The following is a 13,556-nucleotide window of genomic DNA, read 5'->3' on the forward strand; positions in this document are numbered from 1 at the left end:
GTTCACCTAACAGTACAGTTAAAGATCTTGGTTGTGCCCAAGGAACAACACAAGGAACTTACTGACTTACAGATCAAAAAGCTAATTCAGTTAAGCCTGGTTCTGGTAACATACTTGATCTCAGCACTCAGAAAGCAGAGGCAGGTGGATCTCTTGAGAGTTCAAGGCCAGCCTGGTCTATATAACAAATTCCAGGCCAGACAGGATTAGTAGATCCTGTCTCAGAAACAAAACAACAAAAAGCACACACTCTAAAATGTTAATTAGAAAATCCATTTATTTCTGCTCCTTGCACACATCACGTTGTCCAGGAAACAAGTCTCCCACATGCGTCTGAAATGGCAGAGTACCACACACACTGTTTCAAGGCAAAGCACCACTGCAGAAACTGGTCAGTCGTCCAAATATCTCAGCTCTCACAATGTATTTCTTGATTTGCAATAATTTCTGAAAATTAGAAATATCATGTCCAAAAAACTGATGGGTTTGCAAAAAATAATCACTTTATTCAATACCAAAGTTTTGAGAGGAGTATATTTTCTTTAAGAAATAAAAAAAAAAAACAAGAAAAAAATGCCATTTAACATAGCTGGTCCACTAGGATAGGTCATCAGGAAAAATACTGTAGTGAACTTGTCTCTGCTACCGTGACCTCCAGTCCCAGCTTGGCTATGCTTGCTAGGGTGTCACTCAACCCGTTCACGCTGCTCTTCATTCTTTTCCACATTGCACAAGGGAGTGGTTCAGCCTTTAAAACTTTATTAACAGGAGCAAATCTGGGATCCACTGATTTCTTCTCAAAAGGTGCTAGCCCATCAGGTAGCCCCTGCAGAAACAGAATTCATAAACACAAAAGGTGACCAGGAAGCAACCACTCAAAAGTGCCTGCCTACTAGGAATCTGATGACAACCCCAACGTCACTGCTGTTCCTCATCAGCACCCTTGGTTCCTGATAAAACATAACTAGGCTTCCTGTTCTCTTTCCTCTCAAAACTTCAAAGCGACATGCAAAATAACATGTGATTGGACATGAAAAGGCAGAAAAGTGAAGACTACAAATATAAAGCCAAAGTGAACACAGTCAATCTTTGGACTCTCAAAATTATAACAAAAATCAAACCTTTTTATGGAAACTAGCTTGGATTCCAAAGCCCCTCGTCGTACTAGAGGAGGCACTGGGAAAGCCAGGAATAGCATGCCTGGAGCTGATCCTGAGTCCCCAAACTGCAAAGACATCTATCTGCCTCTGTTGGAAGTGTCCAGAAAACAGTTGCAGACTTCAGCTGTGCCCACGGATGACACCAAAGTTCCAGCTGCTTTCACTGAAGGTGTAGCAGGCCCCGAAGCCCCTTTAAGGAACTGAATGTGGTACTCAGGTCCCAACCTGCCCTTCTGCAATGAGCACCTGAGATCTACTACCAAGGAGAAATGTGCAGGGTCAGAACAAAACTCTGAAAAATGCTGTGCCCCTCAGAGTGTCCCCTCTGTGATACACCCTTACACTGGATTAGTTTGGTCAAACCTCACTCAGGTTTTCTCATATACCATGGCCACTCCTGGAATCATTTGGCCCTTTCTTATAGATCAGACAACTTTGTAATCCTTAGTTATTATATTCAGGGTAATGAGAATTCTACAGATAAATACAATCAAAACAAACCAAGAACTCAAAAAAACAATGAGAGCCAGCAACAACAGTCCAGTAGGTAAGACTGCTTGCTGCCCAAAATGACCCGAGCTCAGTACCAAGGGCCAACATGGTAGAAGGGGAGAACCAATTCCCTCTATCCTCTGACCTATACATGTGCCATGGCACATGCTCCCCTACACACGTGCACACACACACAAACAGATTTAATTACAAACAACCTACATACAGAAACCATGAAGTACTGCTCTTCTCTTCAGGCAGCCATTATCTCAACAATCGCTAAGTCCCTCCTTAAGGCACATTAAGGCCGGAACTGGGCTGGCTTAGCACTGACAGGAGTTTCTAAGAGTAGGACATTATTACAGTACCGTTGCAGTAGTCCTAAGAGGGTGCTGGGCTTGGGTGTAGCTCAGTGGAGAGCGTCTGCCTAGATAAGAGAGGTTTTGGGCTCCAGCCCCAGCAGTGCCAAAAAGAAGACAGAAGCATGTGTAAAATATGTGTGAAATAAAGTAAATGGTTCTTCACTTTATGTTTTAAAAAGCATTTGTGTGTGTGTGTGTGCTCGAGCATGTGTATGCCATGGTGAGGGGAAACTCAGAGGAGCAAGCTATCTCCTACCAACCTCAATTGGAATTACTTCTACAAACCTTTACCTTTCTTCTAAAAACATTTAAATTTTCTGGATCTCAATAATGTTTATGGTTTCCAGTGTACTGTTTTTACCCTCCTGTGTGAATGAGTGGGTCTCTGATTCTTGTGCTTCTCTTGGACTCTCTTCCTTCTGTTGGTTTGTCTGTACAACTTCAGTGCAATGGCTTTATCTTATTATACTTTATTTGATTTTAATCTTATCTCTTAGAAACCTGTTCTTTTCTAATGAAGAAAGGGAGGGGTTCCAGCTAGGAAAGAAAGTGGGGAGGAACTGGGAGGAACACAGGGTGGGAAAACTGTTATCAGGATATATTTATTACGTGAGAAAAGAATTTATTTTCAGTAAAAAGGAAAAATATTTAAATAATATTACATTAAAACATGCAATCCAGACAACCAAAAAGCATACAGAGGCTGGACCTAGACCTGCTACACATTTGTAGCAGATGTGCACCTTGGTCTTCCTATGGGTCCTCTAACTGAGGCTGTCTCTGTCTCTGACTCAGCTGCCTAACACTGGATCCCCTCCCCTAACTGAACTACCTAGCTGGGCCTCGGTGGGAAAGGGTGCACTTAGATCTGTGGCAACTAGATGTCCTAAGATGTGGTGGTACCATAGGGGGCTCCCCCTTCTCTGAGAAGGGGCAGAGGTAATGAGGGGAGGTATTTATAAGAGTGGGACTGGGAGGAGGGCGTGGTAATCAGGATGTTAAATAAATAAGTAAATAAATAAGTAAATAGATTGAAAAAAAAAACCCAATCCAAGCTGGTCCCATGACTTTGATCTAATACTCAGAAGGCAGATTCCTGTCAGTTCAAGGCCAGCCTGGTCTACAGACAAGGGGTGCACAGAAAGAAACTTTCTCAAAAAGAAAACAAAACACGGTCCTTTCTCCTATCTTATGGGACAGTACTTCTTTCCTGTCTAAGGCTTAATGGGTTTTCTTCATACAGGCTGAAATCCATATCCAAAATGCGTGGGACCGGACATGTTTGCTCTTTCTTCCTTCCTTTGTTCAGTGTGTATGGCACCGGAGTGCGTACTTCTGTGTGTATGTGCATGTGGGCAGTGCTGGCTGGCCAGTGAGCCCCAGGGACCTGCCTGTCTCTGCTCCCTAGAACCAGAGCGGGACAGGACAGGCACCTTCACATGGCAACTGGGAAATTGAATTTGGCCTCAGGCTACGAAGCAACACTTCATAGAGATGATTGAGCCATCTCCTTGATCTTCTAATATTTCTTAATATTCTAATATTTGCATATATAAGAAGATACCTTTGGGATGGGACCTCAATGTAAACATTCATGTATAGGAACTGGGCAGATAGCACAGTGGCAGGATACCTGCCTGTGGGAACCTCAATTGGAAAAAAAAAAAAAATTCCTCCATAAGGTTGGGCTGGAGGCAAAACTATAGGAATTTTCTTAATTAGTGACTGATGTGAGAGGTTCCAGTCTATTGGGGGTGTGGCCATCCCTGAGCTAGTGGTCTTGGGTTCTGTAAAAAAGAAAGCTGAGCAAGCCATGAGAGAGTAGACAGTAAGCAGCACCCCTCCATGTCCTCTGCATCTGCTCCGGCCTCCAGATTCCTGCATGTTTTGAGTTTCCACCTTGGTTTCCCTCAATGGACTGTGATATATAATTAAATACACCCTTTTCCCCTCAAGCTGCTTTTGGTCAAGATGTTTATCAAAGCCATAGTAACTCTAGACAATGTCTACCATACACAATGGCTCTGAGTTTTCCAGCATTACAAAACTCCAATCACAAACCAAACCAAAGGAATCATTTATGTTTTATGGATCTTTCCCATGTATCCAAAGAGATCTTTTATACAGTATTTTTTAACAATTCTGTCATGAGACAAGGTTTCATGGAGTAGCATTTTCCACTTGTGGCATCATGCCAGCTGAGAAAATATTTAGCTTTTCAGTTAGGAATCAGCAACTTATACCAATAACGAAGTAACAACAGCAGCCCGTGGCTTGACCTATGCTCCTTACTCTCATTATTATTACTGGAATCTGAGAGAGTGGCCAGAAAGCTCATTACAGAAAAATGAGTTCCCTCCAGTCAGTGGGGCTGAGGCAGCAGAACCAAACCCTCATGAACACACATAGGGAGAAAGCTGGGAAGACCTACTGGTCTCAGCTTTGCTGTAACTGTAGTTATAACCTAAGGCAAGTCACAAATTTCTTTAGTTCTTGGATATTTTTCACATTTAAATGAGTATTAAATTAAAATCTATGAATTTATGTTGTCCAAGTAATTATTATACCAATTCATAACAAAAGTTAAATTGCTTATTATACAAAGTATTTTACTTACGGCAATTTCATTCTCATGAATACTCTAGCCATGAAGAAACTCAGTAGGACACAGACAAAGCCAATGAAAAGAAGAAGAAACCTATTGAGTTTTGGTATATTTGGTGCATTGGATCGGTCCAGGATTATGAAACCTAAACCTCCCATCGTAAACAGAAAGCTAGAGGCAAGTCCTTCCATAATATACTGTCCGTTTACTCTGAAAAACAAAACCACAGCAAAGCAAATGAACGTTACTAGAAAATTAATGTTTTTTTTTTCTTTAGGTTGAAATCCTTGTTTCTGTTTTATGTTAAAACAGTTTATGCTGACATTTTATTCTTACCCTTACAACTATTGATTATGCTTTTAGTCATCTTTTCATTCATTCAACAGATGTATATGACACAGCAAGCATAGGTTCTAGGTATATGATAATGAGCAAAACAGGTAAAAACCTGTCTTGGCTGGGGATGTAGTTCATTGGGAGAACGTACCCAGCACAAACACATTCAAGGTTAGCCCAAGCAGCATCAAACATAAAACAATAAAACCTGGTCATCACATAGCTTGCTTTAAAAGAGTTTTTAAAAGCATCAACTAACAAAACTGTCTAGAAAAAATCAATACACATATTAGTTATTTTAAAAGTTAAACATCTTTGGGCTGGACAGATGTGGTTAAAAGTACTGACTGCTCTTCTATAGGTCCTGAGTTCAATTCCTAGCAACCACATGGTAGCTCGCAACCATGTGTATTGGGATCCGATGCCCTCTTCTAGTGTGTCTGAAGACAGCGGCAGTATACTAACATACATAAAATAAACAAATCTTTAAGAAAATAAAGAGTTGAACATCTTGACAAGCATGATGGCATATGCCTTTAATCCCAGCACTCAGGCCTACAGAGTGAGCTTCAAGATAGCCAGGGCTATGTAGTGAGACCTTACCTATTCATAAATAAATATTCTATCAGCTGCAAAGAAATTTGAACTAGCTGTGTTTCTTGAAGTCATAATAATTAATAAATTTCTTGGGCTGGAGAGATGGCTCAGTGGTTAAGAGCACTGATTGCTCTTCCAGAGGTCCTGAGTTCAATTCCCAGCAAACCATATGGTGACTCACAACCATCTGCAATGGGGTCTGATGCCCTCTTCTGGTGTGTCTGAAGAGTGCAATAGTGTATTCATATACATAAAATAAATAAGTAAATCATTTTTTAAAAAAAGAAATTTCTCATTTCAAAGTGAAATACTTTTAAAGCATGAATTCTTAACTAAGACCCCATGACCCCAACAACATCTCCAGCAATCTGCAAACCCTTACATGTAAAGTCGTGTACATTTGTATCTGATATTCCTTTTTCAAAATATTTTATTAGTTTTTATTGTTTCAGGCATATTTGTATGAGTTTTTTAGGGGGACAAACATGCATCGTATGCATGTGGAGGTCCCGGGACTGAACTCAGGCCTTCAAGATTGGCACCATGTGCCCTTCCCTGCTGAGCTGAGCCATCTCAACAACCAGATCTGATTTTTCAGGAACATAGTATGTTGAATTCTTAGAGAAAGCAAGTTTCTGTCAAAGAGATGGTTATCAACTGCTATTAATAAAGAAGGTATATATTTTTCATTAACTAATTTAGTTCACTGAAAGCATAATATTAAAAAAAACATAATATGATACCATATTTCAAATTCAACAGTGCAGGAAAAAATACTATGAAGCCATCATGATAGCTCACCAGGGAGGAGCACTTGATGCCACATCTGAAGACCTGGGTTCCACACTCTACATGGTGGAAGGCAAGAACAAACTTGCAGGTTGTCTCTGACATCCACTATGGTATGGTGTACACACACACACTCAAAGTAATTTTTAAAATGCTAATGAAATAAAAAAGATACTTTGAAAAGTTTCCCTGAGATGGTATTTGTCAGTGTAACTCCCACCCCAGGGAAGCACACTAAACCTCTCCAGGAACAGTCTATGCATATAATAATACACATGTAAATACATCTTGCTTTAGGTGGCTACACATCAAGTGGACTCTAGCCAGCAACGGGCTCAGCACTGCCCAGGTAAATCAATCCACGCTAGAACACTGAGGCAAGTTCTCTCAGTTAAACCCAGAACTCAGCCATCAGCAAGTCTAGCTGGCTACCTTGTTTTAGGAACCCCAGTTCTGTCTTCTGAGTGCTTGGAGGGACAGGCTGCCACCATGCCTACCTGGCTCTTAAGTTGGCTCTGTGGATCTGAACTATTTTCACCGGCTTTGCAGGGTAAGCACTTTATCTGCTGAGCTATCTCCCTAGCCCCTTATCTAATGTTAGCATGTAGTTATTGATGAAATAGAATTCATAAGCTCTCAAAATTGCTTATTTACAGTAACAGTATTTGAGGGTCCATAATCTTGTTTTATAAAGTGTCCACATAGTTATCACAAAGGTCATTCCTTGCCTACACATGAGACCCCAGAGTTGCTCTCCAGGACCTAAATAACCAAATAACTTCGGCCTGTAAACCACATGGTTTATATCACTCAGCTCAGCTTAAGAACAGCTATAATTAATCAATTAGGCACTCAGTGATATAATCAACTAGTGTCTGGTATTTATATGGTAATAGAAATAAATTTGCTAATTCCCGTAAAATGTTACCAAGAATGACTGTAGTTTGCTGACCCCAGAACAGTCTGTCATTTTCATTTTAAATCAGCCTTTAGGTTGGTGATCTACCAATCACTAAGATATACCTTACTGCCTAATAAATTACTAATACAGCTCTACTTCTGCTATGTTCTTGCCTCGTTTTATAAGAATGCCACATTTTAAAACAAATGCTTCTAAGTGCAGATAAGTCCCACAGTGTTTTACCATATGTCATCTGCACTGCCTTAACATCACTCTGTGGCCCAGACTACCTAAAGCTAGAGACCCTCCTGCTGCAGTTACAGTCATGTGCCATCCACCACGCTCTGCTTTCTAGCTTTGAATAATTAGGCATGCCAACAACCTTCTTTCCCATCACCAAGTTGTACAAAACGGTATCTTTTACCTGTAAGCCAAGAAAGCTACTGGTCTCTGATGGCCATGTTCATCAGTCATTGAGCCAACACTTGGAGGTTCAACGATAACATCATAGATTATTCCTAAATGAAAGACAACAGCACATACTAGATGTCTCAGTTTGAAAAGTAGGTCTCTAGTTTTAATTGTCCCTACTTACATTTAAATGGGACTTATCTATACATAAAGAAGGCTGCTTTGATTGTATTATTATAAATCAAAGAAGAGCCAGATAATCTGATTTTTGGTGTGGTGGTTTCAAGTAGCTCTGACCCCCATAGACTTGTACGTTAAAATGTTTGGCCACAGGAAGTGGTGTATTAGGAAGTGTACTCATTGGAGGAGGTGTGGCCTTACCAGAGGAAGTGTGCCACTGTGGAGTGGGCTTTGAGGTCTTAAATGCTCAAGCTACACCCAGTGTAAAACAGAGTCTTCTGCTGCCTGCTGATCAAGATATAGAATTTTCAGCTCCTTTAGCACCATGTCTACCTGCATGTTGCCATGCTTCTTACCATGATGATAACAGACTGAGCCTTTGTAACTATATACTGATCTGGAGAGATGGTTCAGTGGTTAAGAGCACTGACTGCTCTTCCAGAGGTCGTGAGTTCAATTCCAGGCAACCACATGGTGGCTCACAACCATAATGCCCTCTTCCGGTGTATCTAAAGACAGCTACAGTGAACTCATATATATAGAATAAATAAATAAATCTTTGCCAGGCAGTGGTGGCACACGCCTTTAATCCCAGCACTTGGGAGGCAGAGGCAGTCGGATTTCTGAGTTCGAGGCCAACCTGGTCTACAGAGTGAGTTCCAGGACAGCCAGGGCTACACAGAGAAACCCTGTCTCAAACCCCCCCCCCCCCCCAAAAAAAAAAAAAATGCCTTGGTCATGATGTCTCTTCAGAGCAATGTTTAGAATGACATTTAAGCAATATTATCTCTCAAAGAAGTGTCAGGTTCACAAAAGAAACGTGGTAACACAGGCTAATACTGTAGAACAGCAGTTCTCAACTTGTGGGTCACAAACTCCCACGGGGTCACATATCCTGCAGACGTCCTGCATATCAGATACTTACATTACAATTCATAACAACAAACTTACAGCTACGAAGTATCAATGAACTAATTTTATGGCTGGGGTCAGCGCAGCCTGAAGAGGTATATTAAAGGGTCGCAGCGTGTCAGGAAGCTGGAGAAGCACGGCTCTAGAATGACTCCACAACAAGGAAGCTCAATACTACAGTCTACTTAGCACACAAAATAAAGCCACATATCCTCGAATTCACTTCTGCAAACTGAGAGAGGCCTAAGGACATTTTCTTGCTCTTTCTTTTTGGTTGGTTGAGAGGGGTTCTCATTCTGTAGCCTGGCACAGAGCTCACTTTACAATCCAGGATGCCTCAAACTTGTCTTCCTGCCTCAGCCTCCTGAGGACTGGGATGGCCACTTACGCAGGTGATCATGAATGATCACTAATGTCCAGCAACATTTTCAGCTTCCACTGTGCGGCTACAATCTCTTACCTTCCCACTTTTTCTTTTCTCCAAGGTTTCTCTATGTATCCCTGGCTGTTCTAGAACTCTGGTTGGTTAAAGACCAGGCTAGCTTCAAACTCTGCCTCCAGAGTGCTGGGAGTAAAGGCCACCACCACTTGGCTCCCACAGCCTCAACTCCAGTGTTTCTTATTCAGTAACAGGCCTGTCCCCTTCACTGTAGTCTGACCAAAGAATCACAGGATCCTCTTACCTTTCCCCTGACAGATGTACAAAGCCTGGCACCTTCATTCACTCGCCTCTCTCTCAGCTACACAAGGAGTCCTTCCTCTCACTCTATTCACAATTTCCTTCTCAGGAATTTCATTCAGGGTAACTTCTCCGTCTTGTCTTTTCAAGCTCTCTGTCCCTATTATCCTTCCTTCCTTCCTTCCTTCCTTCCTTCCTTCCTTCCTTCCTTCCTTCCTTCCTTCCTTCCTTTCGGCCCTCCTAATACTCTTCTGCTTTTCTTAAACACAGTGTCTTAGAAAGAGTTAAGCAAACTAGCCCTACATGTATCCTGGCTTCTGCCACCCTCAACAGCACTAAGCCTGCCCATGATCTACAGTTTGCCAAAGTCAAAGGCTTCTTTCTTGTCACCGTCTTTCCAGAAACACCTGCTCTAGTTTATAACCTCACTTCTCTAAAGCAAACAAAACACACTAAACAGACAAAAAGCTAATTCGAACCACTGTAACCCAAGTTAGCATTATAACCTAAATCATAGCTTCTTAAATTGCAGGTTGTAACAGAGGTCTGACAGAACTAACTGTGGGGATTTTAAAAATGCCACTAGTAAAAGGCCCACGAATATGCAAGCTGGAGAATGAACTGTGAGTTTCATGTGTGCAGTTGGAGACTTGCTGACAGCCTGAACGCAGCACATGCCCACGTGCCCTTCAGACTGAGCACACAGCACACTGTGCACTGCCTGAATCACCTGAGCTCAGTCTCCAGATGCCTGCATACTATGAATTATGGTTGCTTTATCTATTACTACACACACAATCTGCTCTCCTAAAAGCATGATGCCAAGTAGCAAATTAGTATTGTGGGACCGGATTGTGTATTAGTTTTCTTTTCTTTTCTTTTTTTTGTTTTTTTTTTGTTTTTTTTTGTTTTTCGAGACAGGGTTTCTCTGTATAGCCCTGGCTGGCCTCTGTAGACCAGGCTGGCCTCGAACTCAGAAATCCGCCTGTCTCTGCCTCCCAAGTGCTGGGATTAAAGGCGTGAGCCACCACGCCCGGCGTGTATTAGTTTTCTAAATTGCTGTTTGAGTTTCTTTAAAAATTGTTAAATGAATTTTAGCTGTGAATTAGGGCAAAATTTCCAACAATTTCTGAGATGGTCCTAAACATTATTTCTTATTTCACAATACACATATATGGGGAAGCAATGTTCTCAATATTTGTAATTATAAACCCAAAATATCAGACTCTGAAGAACACCAAAGCTGCTCTACATCCTGCAGTATCAAATATTCAGCTAAGATTCCATTCTTTATGGAAAATACATAGGCATGTCCATCTCATTAGGACGTGAATCTGCTTTCAGCTTTAAGAAATAGTACAACAAGGGCTGGAGAGATGGCTCAGAGCTTAAGGGTACTAACTGCTCTTCCAGAGGTCCTGAGTTCAATTCCCAGCAACCACATGGTGGTTCACAAGCATCTATGATGAGATCCAGTGTCCCCTTCTGAGTGGCAGGTATACATGCATATGTACGTGTATACATCACACACACACACAAAAAAAAAAAAAACTAGCACAATTGTATATTTACCAAATTGTTGTTGTAAAGTAAGTTTACTAGTTACTATCAGTAGAAGTTTGGTATTATGCCTTTTTTTTGTTTTGTTTTGTTTTGTTTCGAGACAGGATTTCTCTGTGTAGTCCTGGCTATCCTGGAATTTACTCTGTAGACCAGGCTGGCCTCAAACTCAGAAATCCGCCTGCCTCTGCCTCCCAAGTGCTGGGATTAAAGGCGTGCGCCACCACTGCCTGGCATTATGCCTATTTTATATGCCTATTTACCCAAGGTTGTTCAAAAACCTATCCGGAAAAGTTGTGTCACATAGGAGGAAAAATGCCAGAAGCCCTGATCTAACTGGTCTCCTGGTCCCACGTTTGTCCATACTTTTTTTTCTTTTCTAGTATGACCCTTCTAACCATTCAAACTCAGACTAACACATGTCATTTCTTCAGGAAACACACTGGACTGAAATCAATGCTTCCAACTCTTTCTTCTATGTAGCAGAAAGCAAGTATGTGGTATTTAGCATGTCTCCAGTACACTCTATGGAGGGCAGAGTAGTTACATTTTCTTTGCTGTTATCCCAGCACTGAGTTAACAGAAAGTCAGTAATGTTTGTCCTTCTCAGCAACATTGGTTAAGTATATTCAGTTTTTAGAAGACTGTCCATTCCAGAAGCCAAACTTGTACAAGTAAACGTACAAAATGTGCCCTTCCATTTTGACCAAGCAGTTGGAGCAGAGAATTCCCCCAACACCATTTTAAAAATACCCAAACTGTGGCCCTATGGAAAGCTGAGGCTTCTCACAAAAACTGTCTCCAAAGGAAGCAAAAGTCAAGAAACAGACCGGCAAGAATGAACATTTAAGTTCTCAAAGCCAAATGCATTAAGTTCCATATTCACTGCTTAATAACGCTGAGCAAAAGTTAATGCTCACCAGGTAGTATCTTTTTCTCTTAAACAACAAAAATATATTTAAAGCGGCGTTTAGCATTTCCGTTAATGTTAGCTCCGTAGAATGTCAACTCTACAGTTAAATACTGTCTTCTACCTCTTCAAATATGCCAAGCTGTCTCAGAAAGCATTTAAGCAATAGCAGTGTCTACACACACACCCTAAAAAAGTTGACCTACTCTTGCTAACCTAAGATCTTTTTAATTTTCTGAATTACGTACACTACTTCCTAAATTCCAAAAGCAAAAGCCTGAATAAATCCTGGACAGGCGCTCCAAAGGGTGCTGAGGCTGCAGACGAACTGCCAACTCACCAATAGGCAAAGCCACACCCCTTTGCATTTTTCCACTTAAGGGATTCGGTGACAGATACCCGAAAAGCCGTACTTTCCATGTATTTTCTGAGTCCCATTATCTGCCCTCTAAACAGTAAATGTACAAAATGTGCCCTTCCATTTTTGACCCAGTGGTTGAAGCAGGGAATTTCCCCCATCTTAAAAATACCAAAACTGTGGCCCAATGGAAAGCTGAGGCTTCTCACAAAAAAACTGTCCCCAAAGAAAGCAAAAGTCTACACCATCTTTTTGCAAGCCTCAATTCCAATCTCAAGTACTTCTCAAAAACCGTGGTTTCCGTAAGTTCCTTTTCTCATTCCTATGGTTTGGCATAATGCAGCCCAAGCCCCTGGTGTCTGAGCTAACTAACAACTCAAGGGTTGTCAGATCTCTTCCAAGGTTTCAGGGACCACAAGATTAGTTTAAAAGACTCACACCACAGAACACAGTGATTCGAAAATGATGTTCCCAAGTCCCGGGTCAAACAATGTATAGCAAGTAATAAGAAGTAATTGGGCTTGACAATGTATAGCAAGTAGTAAGAACTAGCTGGGCTTGACAATTATATTCAACTCGGCTCTCGAAGGAAAGGGCGAGCAAAGAGGAGACCATTGCTCTCCAGGAAAAGGTGTGAACCGAGCTCCACTCTGGCAGCAGACCTACGCGGGCCCGGCTCGGCGGCCACGCGCCTCCGGAGCGAGCAGCCTGCGCGCCCACCCGACCCATCACGGCCGAGTTACCTCCGGTAATGAGGAAGTAAGATACCACCACCAGGGCGTACACCGTCATAGCCGACGGCATGTGCACCCAGGGCGGTTTCTTCAGCTTCAGGTTGGGGCATTCGAGCACTAAGAACGGGACTCGGTAGAGAGTCTCCATGTCCCCAGCGGTAGGGCCAGCCCTCTGGCCTCCAGCCTCCCGCGCCGCCCGGAAACACGCCCGCCTTCCCTAGCTATTGCGCATGCGTGAGCCGAGGACCACAGGTCCGTAAAAGTCAGAAGCAGATAAGATATTCACTGTAGAAAAAAAGAAACTACATTAACCGAATAAGGTATATATATTTAAAAACGAATAAGAACAAGCGTCTTAAGCTTCAGTGTGGATTAGAAGCTTTTTTCTTGCTGAGAGATAGTTGCTTATTATATACCTTCCAGGACCTGCTAGTCGTTCTACGTGGCCAAGCCAGAGAAGCGGAGAGATTAGCATCCCATTGCCCCGCCCACTTGCTGACGCCACGTACTTGGGGGCTGATTGGCTGCTGGAAACTCTTAAATTCACAGGATGAATGAAAGTTTAGATGT

At 42.0% G+C, this 13,556-nt stretch overlaps 1 protein-coding gene across 1 annotated transcript; it reads right to left on the reverse strand.

Moving 5' to 3' along the window:
* Positions 1-259: 259 nt before the first annotated feature.
* Ostc (oligosaccharyltransferase complex non-catalytic subunit) lies at positions 260-13,198 on the reverse strand. The gene is made up of 4 exons (XM_034501323.2): positions 12,996-13,198; positions 7,667-7,760; positions 4,632-4,829; positions 260-826 (listed from the first exon to the last, which is right to left on the reverse strand). The coding sequence occupies exons 1-4, from the start codon at positions 13,132-13,134 to the stop codon at positions 808-810; spliced, it is 450 nt and encodes a 149-aa protein (XP_034357214.1). The 5' UTR covers positions 13,135-13,198; the 3' UTR covers positions 260-807.
* Positions 13,199-13,556: the final 358 nt, after the last annotated feature.

Source organism: Arvicanthis niloticus, chromosome 4, assembly GCF_011762505.2.
Source record: "Arvicanthis niloticus isolate mArvNil1 chromosome 4, mArvNil1.pat.X, whole genome shotgun sequence".
In the NCBI taxonomy this organism is placed as follows: domain Eukaryota; kingdom Metazoa; phylum Chordata; class Mammalia; order Rodentia; family Muridae; genus Arvicanthis; species Arvicanthis niloticus.

Coding starts and splice junctions, on each gene's coding strand:
- Ostc (XM_034501323.2), bottom strand. CDS start 13,134: ATGGAGACTCTCTACCGAGTCCCGTTCTTAGTGCTCGAATGCCCCAAC. Junction 7,761..12,995: donor TTACTTCCTCATTACCGGAG/GTAACTCGGCCG, acceptor TCTTTCATTTAG/GAATAATCTATGATGTTATC. Junction 4,830..7,666: donor GTAGCTTTCTTGGCTTACAG/GTAAAAGATACC, acceptor TTTGTTTTTCAG/AGTAAACGGACAGTATATTA.